A 15,449-nucleotide genomic window follows, 5' to 3' on the forward strand; every position below is an offset into this window, starting at 1 on the left:
GTTTGAATGGGCTATTAGGACCAGTTCATGAAGACTCCAGTATATGGAGCCAAAATCATGAGAAGAAAGTACCGATCTTGAAGAATACTATGTAAGGGATGTCATAGTTAGGTTTCCATTAAACAGGTTTTTTTTCATGTAAATTGGTAGATTTTGAAATATAAGGACAACTGGCAAGTCATGGGCCTGACTTTAATTCATAGGTCATGACAATACTTGGGGTATGTGGTAAATAAAGGATAGGGCTCCTGCTGTATTCACAGCCAGAATCCAGAATAAGCCATTTCTAGTAACAGATGAGTTTAGTATTAATAGAGACAGGCACACACAAGGAGCACTGACTGTCTCTCAGATCTCTATAATTTTAAGCTTCTGTTTTTAAAGTTCTCTGGCTATTATAGGGGGTGACATTTTCTATTGAGCTTCACCATTATACACCCAACTCTCAAGCTAATGACACATTCATTATAGAAATACTTAAAGGAGTGCTATATACAAGAAGGGATCCAGAGAACAACCTGCATGGCCACTAGTGAGTGATTGCATAAATAGCCCTGGAGACACAGTTTAGTATCACACAGTCAGAGTGAATGTGCTGTAATGATGACAGCTATATTGGTGATCTCAGACATCCGTACATAAATGTCATATATAAAATGAGAGACCACGTAAAAAACTAAGAATATATACTTTAAAATATAATAATACATATTATTTTACATATATAATATAGTATACATATGGTTATTTTATTATTGTTGTTATGTGTGTATGATGAGGAAGGTATGGAAGTCAGAAGACAACTTTGTGGGGTCAACTCCTCTTCTTCAACCTTTACATGAGTCTCAGGAACTTGTGTAGTCTGGATTTGTGGCAACCTCCTTTATCTGCCAAGCCATCTTGCTGGCATGAATTATGTATATATATATATATATATATATATATATATATATACACACACACACAATGTGAGAAGGATGAACATAGAATCTAAGATGATGTTCTTGGCAGTAGGCAAGATAAAAGAGTTGATAAGATAGACTCAGATGATTGTCGCAGTTCTCTAGTTTGTGGCATGGGTTTGGGTGCATATTCACACTAGGTAAATAATTAAGTCACAAACGTAAGAAAACCATATATGGATGTAAGAATGGCAGAAACGAAGCTATTCTAAAGAGACACTTGTGTCCCTCAGTCTTACAATCGTGTCAGACTATTAAAAAAATGGATCCTAATAATGAGAATTTCCCCAGGAATCCCATGCTAGAAAAAGGAAAACACTGGAATCCTGGATATAGCCAGAGGAGAACCTTGTCTTCTAGAAAAGAAATTTCACAGTTTTCACCACTTGTTAGAATGCTTTGCAGAATGAAACTGAAGCTCAGATAATGATGGCTCAATAGCTTAGATGTTCATATTGTTGGCCCTCTATTTAAACTTTAGTCTCACTTCAGAACAGAAAGATGAACTGGAGAACATTGCTGCCATCTCTTTGTCCTCTTCCCAGTGTGACCACATTGAGCAAACCTCCCTTTCTACTTTTTTACTATTGACTTGGCCATTTTAGTTGGATTGGAGATGGATGGCCTAGACCAGTGACTGCACTGTGACCTCAAATCAGGTAACATGGCTCATTGTTGAGAGACTGTCATGAACATGAACATGACTCCTCCTATCTGGTGATGCAAAAAGTGATCAAAACAGAAGGAAAAGAAAAGAAAAGAATGCAAGCAAACAGACAAGGATGGCACAGAGACACTGAGGCTAATAGGCTAGGAACCCTGGAGGACAGAGGGCTAAAAGCTACTGGAAGAGAGTAAGTAGTGGGAGCTCAGAGTAATGAGTGGGAAGTCACCCACTTCATTAGTGGATTCCATAGGGTTATTGTTGGTGGTGCTATCTGTAAATCTTGTGTGCAAAGTGCTTGGTAAGAAATGGAGCCAGATTTCCACACACAGGTTTCTATATTTACATATGACTATACACCATACTCACAGTTTTATGATGTCTGAGCCAAATGTCTGAACCAAGAAATAGCAGGAGGTCTTCAAGAACAGCTTATCTAAGAAAAATCATAGTTTAGAACATAAGTCAGTGCTTATCTCTGTGAAGAACTAAGACTAAATGATTAATGACAACTGAGCATTAGTTTTAAGGGTTCAGTAATTTTAAAGTTACCATGACTATTAACGTGTCACTTCCTGGGGTTGGAGTAATGGCTGCAGAAGTTGCACATTGTGACCCACACCCATCTGTTGCTCCAGATCTAGGAAATAAGATACCTTCTTCTGGACTCCTCCAGCACCAGGCACACAAGTGGTACACAGACATGCATGTGGCAAAGATACTCAGACACATAAAAATAACACTTTCCATAGACTATTTGTGTGAATACTATTTTCTGCAGATATTTGAAGGTGATTGTTTTCTTATAAAATTATATATTTCTTTTTTTTTATAGCAAGGAATGTAAAATCTTGGCTAAGATCTCCTTTGTTGGATAACAAACATATTGAGAAAGAATCAGAGAAACTACTTGGATTTGAGACTTTTAAATAGCCTGAAAAATGAAATATGATAATGTTAGCCTTGCAAGTGAATGAATACCAAACTTATATAATAAAAACACAAATACTAAAAAAAAAAAAGAAATTAAAGAATGCACTAAAAAAATGGAAAGATATCCTTGCTTGGGACTGGTAGGATTAATAGTGTGAACATCACCACCTTACCAAAAAAGTCTACAGATTCAATACAATCCCTTCCAAAAATTCCAACACAATTCTTCACAAAAATTAAAAAAACAAAAACCCTTCAAATTCACATGGAAACAAAAAGACAAAGGATTGTTAAAAGAATCCTGAATAACAAAATTATATGAGTGAGCAAGTATCTATGTAGCAAGTTGCAGAGTCTTTTAGTTCTTTTGCCTAAGATACTAAGGTACAGTATAAATACCGAGGTATATTATAATACTGAGGTATAGTAATAAAAGCATGGTACTGGCATAAAAACCAGACATATTGATCAGTGTAATTGGAGAAATTGATCACATTGGAGAAAAGATATCATTCTCAACAAATGATGCTGAAAAAACACTGTACCCACATATAAAAGTGCAAATAGACACATATTTGTCACTCTACATCAAAGTAAATCTCATGGACCATGGACCTCAACATAAGACCAGATACCATAAACCTGATAGAAGAGAAAATAGGGAATACACTTGGACTCATTGTCACAGGAAAGGACTTTCTGAACAGGACATGGATAACACAGGTATTAAAATACAACAATGAGTGGGAGCCCACGAAGCTAAAAACTTCTGTACAGCAAATGACCCCATCATTAGAGCAAAATGGCAGCCTACAGAATGGGAAACATCTTTATTAATTACTCATCTGGTAGAGGATTAGTATCTAGAAAATACAAAGAACTAAACCCCTGAACATCAAGAAAACAACCCAATTTTAAAATGGTGTACAGAACTAAACAGAGTACTCAAAAAATGAAACATGAAGAAAATACATATTAGGACCACATGATATTGCATCTGATCCCAGTCAGAATGGCCAAGATCAACAAAATAAATGACAGCATATGATGGTGAGGATGTAGGGAAAGGACAATATTTATTCATTGCTGGTGGGAGTGTGAATGGGTGTATCCATTATGGAAATCAGTGTGCAGGTTATTAAAAAAGGTGAAAATTGATGTTCCATGAGATTCAGCTGTAACACTCTTAGGCACTAGAACTAAAAGACTCTGCAACTTGCTACAGAGATACTTGCTCACTCATGTCTGCTGCTGCCCCCTTTAAAAGAGCCAGAAATTTGAAACAGCCTAGATGTTTATCAACAGATGAGTGGATAATGAGAAATTGTGGTACATTTACACAATGGTAGGCCATTCAGTTGTAAAGAAAAATGAAATTGTGAAATTTTTTATATAAGTGCATGGAACTAGAAACAATTATCTTGAGTGATGTAACATACAGCCCCCAAAGAAAACCCAAATAGTGCATGTCTTATTTTATATGTGGATGTCAGTTTTTAAACTTTAGATATAAATGTTTCAATTTCAATAACTACAGAGGTTAGGTAGGTAGTATGGAATCAGGAAGGAAGAGGAAATCTTCCAAGGATGAAGTAATATAGTGTCATAGGTGTTATACTATACCTATAGGTATTATGCTACACCTATAGTGTAGGTAAAGGGGAAACTGAATAGGAGGACCAAATGGCAAGGGGATGGGAGGGCATGATAAAGAAGGAAATGGAGGGAGGGACTAACACTAAAGCAGTTTTTTTGAAAAGTGTCATGATAAAGAAGGAAATGGAGGGAGGGACTAACACTAAAGCAGTTTTTTGAAAAGTGTCATGGAAACCTACACTGTAGAAGCCTCCTAAAATATATACATATTTGAAAAAAAAAGTAAATGAAGTCACCATATAATGGGGGAAGCAATGCACCAATTAGATAGCTTATGCCACTAAGTAAAATTTCCAGTACCAGGAATGGCTTACATTTTGTTGAGCTGTTGGCCAAAGGGGTCTCTTAGAACCCTCATCCAAGTATCACAGGTATTTAGTTTCCAAGGTTATTGGTTATTCTTTAGAATCTGACGGTAAGACTCTATTGGTGAAGACACACTTATGTCACCAAACACAGAGAAATTGAGTTGGTCCCCACCTAGAAGTTTGACCCCTACTTGGGCACAGGAAAATGGGAGAAAGGTAAACAATTTCTCTCAGCTAAAAATCCTGTGTCCTACAACAGTGACCTGCCTGTAAGATATACTGGTGCCATATAGTGGCACAAATGTTATGGGAGTAATCACATATTTTTTGGATTGGATTTAAGGCACAGTCCATAAATGAAACCCATACATGACATTACTAAAGTGGCCAAGAATCCAACAGTACATAGAATACGGGCCTAGAGCAAAACCAATATTACTATTCTTCTGCTAAATGAACATAGAAATAAAATGACTTCTAGTGACATAATGCTATACACTCAGTGTAGAACATCACTCAATGCTTATCAGAGAAGTTTCTTGCAATACATGGTAACTAATACAGAGACTCACAACTTGATGATATGCAGTGTGAGAGACCTTGAAACACTCAATCCTAAATGGGATGTTTTGATCAAACCCCAGCCCTTGAAACTCTGAGCTTTATAAAGAGGCAGAAAGATTGTATGAATCAGAAGTAGATGACTCCAAGGAAACAATGTCTTCGAGGCACAACAGGACTGATAGACATGTGAACTCCCAGAGACTGTGATAGCACACAAGACTTGGACAGGTTCAAAACAGACAAAATCACAGCAAGGAGAAGCTGAAACAAAGACTCAACTCTAAGAAGCTTATTGCAGTTAATATCTGCTGAGAAAGGGAATATCTTTTTTCTCCAATGGAGTTTCACTGGGAAGTTTTAACTCTTGGAAAGATCTTGTGCCCAGAAGTAATTTGCCAATACAAATTAGACTTGACATTTTGTATGTGCCTGTATGTGTGTTTTAGTATTTTTTTGTTATCTTTTAATCTTATTAATTTTATTTTTGTTTTAAGCTTGTCTTAATTTTCTTTTTTAAGGTTTTTGTTGTTGTAGTAGTTGTTTTTCCTGTTTTTGTTGTTGTTTTTAGAATGAATTTGAAATCGCATAGATACTAAGGTAGGAAGGATCTGGGAGTAGGGAGAGGAGATATATGAAGATCAAAATGTACTGTATGAAAAAAATAGTTGCTTTAAAAATATATCTTTTGGAGTTAAAATGAAACACAGTTTGTTATTCTGTTGTTCAACTTAGCCAATTAGTCTTTACTACAGAGCAAAAGAAGACCTACTCTTATAGGGATTGCTAAACTGCATCAGTATCTAAGAACACACACAACACATATACACATCCAGTAAGAAGATATCCTTTGTGCTGGCTAATTTTTTTTAACATGATACTTGAGAAACATCTTACAAGAGGAACCCTCAACTGAGAAAATACCTCCATCATATGGCTGCATGGCAGCAAAGAAAAAAAAATAGAAGGAGTAAGGAGATATCTTCAGAAATACATAAGATGATCAATTAGCTTTAAGAATAAGTAGACATATAGCACATAAAGCAACTGAAACAGTACTCTAAAAGTTCTCCAAAAAAACTCTGATATGATGAGAAAGCTCTACTAGTAAAGTCTACTAATTCACCACATCTTTTCTAAAAATGGAAAGGTATAGAATATTTCTTAACTTCTGTGAGACTGGTACCAAAATATACCCCTTCAAGAATAGAGCCCCACATCTCTTATAAATATAACCCCAAGGATTTTTTAAAAAATGATATAAATCCAATACAACATTGTAGAAAAAATTTGTACATTGGCCAAGTGAGATTTGTCCCCCAAATGCAAGGTGTAACATTTGAAATCAGCTATCACATCATACTACATTAATAAAGGACTGAGCTCACATTGTCTTCAATAGATGAAGAAATATTTGACAGAATACTATACATATGCTTGATAACTCCCACTTCCTGCTAAAGTACCACATCAACAACCAACTAGTAATGAAAGGAAAAGTCTTCAATTTGATAAAGGCTATTCACAAAACTACTAACATGATACTTAATGACAAAAATCAGAACCCTCTCTCTATAAGCATTACTGTGGAAATACTAGCCACAATAAGTAGTTAGCCAAAAGAAATGAAAGGCACCCAGATTAGAAAGGCCAAAACAATATATTACAAAAGTGATGTCATCATGTAGGTCCCAAACCATAAGGAACCCATTAATAAATGATGAGAACTAATGAGTGAATTTAATGACATTGCACAATAAAAAAACCAATAATGCAAAACTAATTGTTTTTCTGTGAAGTAGAAATGAGCAAATAAGAATAAAATTAAGAAAACTATTTTGTTTATAATAGCATCAAAAATAATTAAATACTTAGAAATAAATTTGACAAAATAAAAAAATAAATTTGACAAAGAAAAATCAATCAATCAAACAAACAAAAATAATTTGGTGTGGAAAACACACCAGCAATTCCAGGACTTGGAAGCCTGAGACAGGAGGAATGCCATAATTTAGAGATCAATCTATGCTACATAGTGAGTTCCAGGCTACCTGGGCTACTGTATGAGACACTTTCTTAAAAACATGCACATATATTCTTTGAAATGATTTTACCAAAAGAAGTTAAAGATGACCCAAATAAGCAGAAACAATACCATATTGATGGACCAGTGAGTCAATGGTTAATGGTATTAGCATGACAATATTCTTTTTAATCTGTCCTATTGATTCAATACCATCTCTAAAACAATTGCAACTTCTCTGCAGAAATTGATCAACTGATCCTAACTATATGTTAGGATCAAAATAGGACTCAAAATAGATTTTTCTTTTAATCTTGAAAAGGAAAAACAAAGTTAGAAGACTCATACTTCACAGTTAGCAAGCTACAAAACTATAGTTACCAAGATAGTGTGGTATTAAAATGGGAGACATGTAGGCCAATGAAATAGAATCAAGGAGATAGAGATCTTGAGTCTAAGACTTAAATGTGTCTTGAGTTTAAGACTTAAATGTGCCAAGAAAGTTTCAATGAGGAAATTTGAAAAAAAAAACTGACAGCTATAAACAGAAGAGTAAATGAAATTACTCACTGTGGTGGTTTATCTGATATTTGGTCCCGATTAACATTACTTGGGTAGATTAGGAAGTATGGTTGTGGTGGTTAGAATAGGAATGGTACCCACATAATCATGTGTTTGAATGTTTGGTCCATAGAGAATAGCACTATCAGGAAATATGTATTCGTTGGACTAGGTGGAGTTTTGTTGGAGGAAGTGTATCATTGTGGAGGCAGGCTTTGAAGTCTCAGAAGCTCAAGCTTCTTGTTCTCAGTTCACGTCCTGCTGCTTGCTGATCCAAATATAGAACTGGATGTAGCACTGCGGGCTTCTTCTCCAGCATTATGCCTGCCTGAATACTGCCATGACAATAATGCTAAACACCTAAAACTGTAAGCAAACCCAATTAGATGTTTTCCTCTATAAAAGTTGCCATAGCCATAGTCACAGCACTAAAACCCTAATAAAACAATGATTCTGCTGGAGGGAGTATACGTGGGGGTGGACTTTGGGGGTTTGAAAATCCATGCACCGTTCACAGTTCACTCTCCGTGCTTCCTCCTTGTGGCGTAAGATGTGAACTCTCAACTTCCAGCATCAGCTTCCATGTCTGCCTGCTGCCATACTTTCCTGTCATACGGTGTTAGACTCTTAGCCCTAACAAAATTAAGTCCAAGGAAACCAGTCTATAAATTCCTTCAGTTATGGTACTTTTTTATATACAGCAAGAGAAAAGCAAGTAATACATCCTTCTCATACTAGTATATAAAATTTTTATTTCAATGGACCAAAAACCTACACATAAGAGCTAAAATGATAAAACTCTTCAGAGAGAACATGGGTATAAATCTTTGTGTCTTTTGTTTTAGGCAGGATTTCCTCAAATATGACACAAAACGAACAAGAAGTATAAAATAGACAACTAACAAATAAAACATATGGAAATTAGTTGGTGTGGATCAAGCTTCTACACCAAACTTCATCAGACCAAATCATCATGGAGCTTAGTACAATAGCTGAGCCTAAGTTAAGCATAGGAAGTACCACAACTAATTAACCAATGAATTGTTTCTTTGCCTTGATACCCTCAGTAAATGCTGGTAGATGCTGCTACTAGATGAGTGCCTCTGAGCTAGCTTTAGCTCTGAATACTGATTCATGAATTGTTACTTATTTGCTTTTATTTTATTCTGTTTTATAGGAAATTATTAATGTAACAGGTATTAAGTATTTCCCTCTTTATAGATGTTACCTATAAATTTTCAGCAGAACCTCATGACCCAAGGAATACCCAGTAACCAGGCATAGATACCTGAGGCTGTTGTATGCTTCTTGTTTGCTGCCTCAGGGGATTATGGGTAAGTTATCTCCAGGATTCTGAAACTTCATGAATTCATGCTTTGAGCTGATTTGTTTGAACAACTTTTTAAAAATTCAAAATGTGTTTGAAAGTGATTCTCCAATAATAAATAAATTAATTAATTAATCATTCTTTGTGCATTGAGCCCATGTTGAAGGTTCATCAGTACTGTGAAAGAGCACATTGTAAGACTCTAACCCTCGGTAAGTGGTACTAACTTTGAGACACCTCCAAGTGAGATACCAAGATGCAGATCGATGCAAAAGCAAAAGGTTTATTTTCCAGCACATCAGGGTCAACCCTCAATGAGTTCCTCAAGTTGAGTGACGAGAAAAAGTGATCCCGAATGGCTATTGCAAGCAGTTTGATACTTTTTAGGGGAACAGGTAATATCAACATGGTTACAGTTCAAACTTATGGGCTAAGCATATTGACTTCTAAATCTATTAGCAAACATGACATGCATTTGAACTCTACCTGGGACTTTCCAGAGGGCCAGGTGACTATCAGTACATTCTGAGAATTTCTTATTCAAAAATGTTCCTATGGGTGGAGCATGGGAACATGCCCTAACCTTGACCCTAGGTGGAAGGGAGAAGCTGTAAAAAGGATGTGGGACTGGAAAACACCCTTAGGGTCCTTCAACATGACCTTGAAATATATTGTATCTAACCAGTTCAGACAGAAATTGAGTTGGGTTTGTAAGAACAGGACTGACATTTGATAATCAGACAGAAAATAATGGAGGGAGATAATCATGTGTTCTTTAGACTGAAGGAGTCTAGAACTTTCTGTCTTAGGTAAACAGGACACAGATATATCTTGATATAAGGAGTTTAGAAATAATTTCCCCACCTCTAAGACTGCAAATGGGAGAGTTATCTTGGAATAAAAGTGGCTGATCTGGGGCTATTTTAATCCAAATAAAATTGTTTACCTCCAGGTATGTCATAAAAGAGTCAGGAGCTTTCCAAAGGGCTTGCCTGGGTTAGGGTTTTATTGCAGTGAAGAGACATCATGATCATGGCAACTCTTATAAAGAAAAACATTTAATTGGGGCTGGCATACACTATCAGAGGTTAACATCATAATGGGAAATACAATGGGCAGTTATGATGCTGGAAAAGCTGAGAGTCTTTGATCCATAAGCTGGAGACTTTGTTGTAAGAACCCCCAAAACCGAGGGTGCCCCAGTACCCCATGCCTCATAAGGAGACCCCCAAATCACTTCTGAGAAACAGTCTCCATGCAATAACATGAGGATTTCTTTATTCCAGAATTTTGGGTTCCACAGCCAGGGGTAGAGGACTGTGAACCACAAGTGCAGAATTGGGACAGCTTTTATAAGTTTACAACAAAGCCTGAGAATCATAAACCAATCATTCCTTAGAACTGAGAGCCTGTGTAGTGTGAACCAATCGATTTGTACCACTTTATAGTTTTTAGGCCAATCAGTTTAAATTATAGGGGCCTGCGCTTAGTGGACCAATTAGTTTCCTATTTTCTTGGAGGTCTGTAGCTGCGTGAACTCCTGGATGTGGAATGGTGTAAGCAGTTTACAGAAGCAGATAAGCAAATAATTAGCTCATTTCCAGTTACCTTATGGGGCCAGGATCACCTATTCAAGGCCTTTTTGCCTAGATCTTAAAGGGCAAGCTCTGGACTGTGACCTTTTACCTAGTTTCTAACAAAGAGCACAAAGAGCAGGCTCTGGAATGTGAAGTGTTTGGGGCTCCTTAGAAGGCTGGCATTAGGCTGTATTTTCTATTCTTTCAGTGTCACATTGGGGATATCTTGAGCATATAAGACCTCAAAACCTACCCCAACAGTGGCATACTTCCTTTAACAAGGTCACGCCTACTCCAACAAGGCCACACTTCCTAATAGTGCCACTTTCTATGGGCCAAGCATTCAAATACCCGAGTCGATGGGTGCCATACCTATTCAAACCTTCACCAGACTCTTCAGAGATTTCACTCCCTAGGCAATGATCAGCTCATTTAATTAGCCCTAGTGCTTTGATTAATTGCTTCTCACATTAGAAATTCTTGTGCAGCACAACCTTTATCAATTATCATCTTTCTGCTCTGCCAAACTACATCTTCATTCTCTTCAGAGGCTTTACCCTGCCCTCCAGATTCCTGTTTGCAAGGGTTACAAAAAAATGTCCATTTGTAAAACCATTTCCCTCCTGTACCTGGAAGAAAGGAAAATTCTGTCCTTGAAAGCTTCTTCAATGACCCTGGGTCTATGTGACAAGCCTCTTCTGCCAAGAACCGGCTTCAGCTTGCAAAGGTTGCTGAGGAAGGGGTGTTTGGGAGCGGTGGAAGAATGACTCAAAGTCAATCATGGGTACAAGCTGACAGCCTGCTTTCAGCTTGAGATAGCTCTCCAGATAGATATCTGTTCAAGACAGCTCTCTGCCTGAGGCAGCTCTCTGCCTGAAACAGCTCTAGACAGCTCTCCAAGCAGTTCCCTCTGCATAGCTCAGCTCTTGCAGACCAAAGTCCAGTGTTTTATATGCATAGTAATTCAATCATCCACCCCAGTTCACTTTTGTTTATTCACGAATCAGCATGTTATGACCCTAGCCCCTTTATTCTTAGAAGACAGCAAGTACATTTTTTTTTTCAGTCTGGGTCCTTAATTTCTTTTTTTGGATTTTAGGCCATAAATTCACATGGGATGGACTCCAGCAGCTCACCTCACTTTTGTTAGTCCTCACACAGTGTGCTTCTCTGTGAGTGCAGGTTGGTGCTTCAGCTGGACCCATTCATTGTCTCTTTGGCTTCCCTTTTCTTCTGATTATTCTTCTTCACCTGCTTCTCGAAGTCATCTCTGCTCTTCAAGTGAATGATGTGCTCAATACACACATTGATCCTCTTGGCCAGAATCTTTCTCTTAACTTTCCTGTTTACAGTCATGTCCACAGCATGCTGGGTGACATTGTAGTCTCTTCCAGTTTTACTGTGGTAACACTTATGTTCCTTTATGAGCATCATCCTATCCCTTGATGTCTACAATATTACCCTTCCTGTAGATTCACATGTATATGGCCAAAGGAACAGCTCCATGTTTCCTAAAAGGCCTAGAGAACATATAGTGGGTATTCCTTCTTTTTCCCATTGTGTTAGTCATTTTGGTTAGTTACTGGAAGATGGCTCCTACAGTTTTGACACAGTTGTTGTTGTTGTTTTTTTTTTTTAACATAGCAATTGAACTCAAAGATCTGCCTGCCTTTGTAAGTACTAACAATAAGTTTATCAGGGTAGAATCTGGTCCTGAGATCACCACTCCCAGATCTGCCTGCCTTTTTAAGCCCAGACAATAAACTCTGAGATCTTGCTCTAAGATCACCTTTCCCATCACAACTGGACCTAAATTCGCTCTGTCCTAGGCTGACCTTGACCTCAGAAATCTGTCTGCCTTTCTATCTTTCTGACAAGCTAGCTCATCAGTGCAGCTGCCTTTGTTCTTTTTGGTCAGAGAAATCCCTCATATAGTTCATATTGCATTTTTATATTTTGCATAGATGAGAAATTATGTACTTTTTAACTTGTGTTTTCAGAGTTCTTTCTCATAGCCTTAAGGGCTGTCCTGCAGGTCCTAACACTGAGGAATGTGGATACAACCTCACCTCCAAGATTCATGTTGTTTCTAATTATCATAAGTCATTAACCTTAACAGAGAGATTATTCCCTGAAGTAGGAACATGAAAATATGCACATTACAATACAAACAGGCCTCACTCCCACAGCAGTCACCAGCACTCATGGAGAGCCACATCCCACGGGCTCTACCCCAGGGGTGGGGCCCTGTCATCAAGTCTCTTCCATGACCATGCAGGACTTAACTCAGCATTCTTCTCTGACTGTTCATCATAGTAGTAAAACCTTCCTACCCAGGCTCTTCAGTGTTTTGTCAGGGGATGGTTTTAGTGCTGAAACCCAACAGGTAACTAGCTAACAGCAGTTTAGGGCAGAAATCAATGACAGGCTTTTTTCTCTGCTGATAAAATGAGCCCGTTCAAACCAGATTAAATTAGATTAACGGCAGGTTTGTAGGGAAGCTGTTCTGGGGCAAGTTCTCTGGTCCCAAGGACTGAGGCCAGAGACATTGCCATGGGGAGGTAGTATTGGGGAAAGAAATAAAGTGTATGAAACAGAGAAGAAGAAGAGGAGGAGGAAGAGGAGGAGGAAAAGAGGAGGAGAGCAAAATGTCTGGATTATATAGGGAGAAGCTTCTGGGGAAAGAGCAACTCAACTCCTAGGTTGCCAGGTAGAGACTGAGGGATGCTGAGAAGACCTGGAGGCCAGGTCTGCTTTGATATGTAAAATATGCACCACAGTCCCTTGTCCTGGGGTCCAAAACCAAACAATCTTAAAAATACAGAAAATGACAAGAGTTCTTGACTCTATCCTCTTGTTGAAGTAGGTAAAATTTAAAAATACTCAGAATAAATGGTTTTGTAGGAATATGAATGGATCCCGAGGTTGATAGTAATGTTTGTCTGAGAAAGATGAAGTTCTCTTATCTTTGTTGTTGCTAATGCTGTGACAAGTGTTATTTATAGAGGTTTGGTAGCACTCAAGGCGTTCTAGGATCTACATTTAGCCATATCAGAAGATCCATACACTCGGAAAGTAATAAATGGGCACACTTTGTTTTGCTGTATTTAGACAGTAGTCGCTTTGTTTAATGATCAGTTTATTATGATCAAGAAGAAGTAAGTTAGCTGGTTATAAATTGGATGGAAGTTTCTAGGTAAACATTTAATATAATATAATAAAGATAAATAGTGCATCTAAAAATGTGGAAAGCATCTGAATTAGGTGTTTGCACCCTTCTCCTGGCCTTGAGCAGGCTAAATAGACCTTACGTGCTTGCCACAGTTGGACCTTAATGATCGAGGTGGAGTCTTTCACCTTACTGCACTTGAATTTCCTACAGGAGTAAACTGCCCTCTGTATTATAATGCTTCGCAACATACTCAAGCTGAAAAAAAAGGATGGGTCTGTGGGCTCTCCCTATATAAATGCCATACTCAATATTCAGCTTTGAGCCTTGATCAGAAACTTTGTCTTGGCTACTTCCTTCTCTTGTACCTTGTTCCTTTTTCATTTCAAAACCATCTTTTAGGAACCCAGTTCATCCATGGCTTCTGGATGGCTACAGATGTTTTCCCAAAGATGAACAAATGTGCTTGCTTTTATCTAAACTCTAGTGAAGTACAGCTCATACCTACCATGTGCTGCAATACAAAGTAATAATAAGTTTTGAAAATGAATCAAAATGAAAAGTATCATAGAGTAGGGGAATGTAAAATGGTGCAGACACTTTAGTGACTAACCTCATAGTTCCTCAAATTATTTAGTATAGAGTTAGAAAAGCTTAGATAGGGTCCAGAAATTCTATTCCTACCTGGAAACCAGAATACCTGTTCAAACACTGAAGTAGCATTTTTTCCAGTTCGTTAAGTCCTCAAGAGCTAATATTGTGATAACCAAAATGGTGATGTCTAGACACTAGAATATTACTCAGCCCTGATGCATGTGACATGAATGTAACTCTAAAAATATATTTAAAGTTATACAAAGTGGCAGAAACCACTGTGTTAGGCAAAAGACAATTATCACAAAAGAGCAAACATATGGTTTAGTTTATATAAAATATCTATAGCAAATAAATATAAAAGACAGGAAGTGGATGAGTGGATTTTAAGTGCTGGGGAGGATGGGTGTGTATAGTTTATGGTGGTTTAAATGAGAATGGCTTCATGCGCTTATAAATTTGAATGCTCAGTCATCAGGGAGCTAACTCTTTGAGAAGGATTAGAAGGATGAGGAGATGTGGTCATGCTGGAGTTGGTCTGGCTTTGTTGCAGGAAGTGTCACTGAGGGTGAGCTTTGATATTTCAAAAGCTCACAACTGGTCCAGTCTCTCTCTCTCTGTTTCTCTGTCTCTCTGTCTCTCTGTCTCTCTCTCTCTCTCTCTCTCTCTCTCTCTCTCTCTCTCTCTCTCTCTCTCTCTCCTGCCTGAAGATCAGTATGTAAAGTGCACAGCCATGCTCCAGTGCCATGTCTGTTGGACTACACAGCTCAAACTGTAAGCAAGCCCCCAAATAAATGTCTTTTATAATTGTCACCTTCATCATGGTATCTCTCAACAGCAATAGGACATTAACTAACACACTGGCATAATGAAAGTGTTCTGAAATCATGGTGATGGGTTATAACTTTGAATATATAGAAAGCCACTGTGATACAGGTTTAACCAATGACTTGTAATGCATGTAAATTTTATCTCAATATAATGGTAAAAATCCATTGTCCTCCCCTCAATACTGCTGCTTTGAAGGTTACTACTGTGGAGAGGGTGTGATGTTGTGATGTCACTGAACTCAAGAAACTTGGATTCTAGCACTAGCTTTCTAATCTCAGACTTG

General features: G+C 37.7%; 1 protein-coding gene across 3 annotated transcripts in view; it reads right to left on the minus strand.

Moving 5' to 3' along the window:
* The window catches only part of Aoah (acyloxyacyl hydrolase), a 237,576-nt gene that overhangs the window by 183,032 nt on the left and 39,095 nt on the right, over positions 1–15,449 (minus strand). For all 3 annotated transcript variants that reach the window (XM_052156295.1, XM_052156293.1, XM_052156294.1), the window contains exon 3: positions 1,996–2,062. In XM_052156295.1, the coding sequence (XP_052012255.1) occupies positions 1,996–2,062 (67 nt within the window). The remainder of the gene's footprint in view (positions 1–1,995; positions 2,063–15,449) is intronic.

Source organism: Apodemus sylvaticus, chromosome 14, assembly GCF_947179515.1.
Source record: "Apodemus sylvaticus chromosome 14, mApoSyl1.1, whole genome shotgun sequence".
Classification (NCBI taxonomy): domain Eukaryota; kingdom Metazoa; phylum Chordata; class Mammalia; order Rodentia; family Muridae; genus Apodemus; species Apodemus sylvaticus.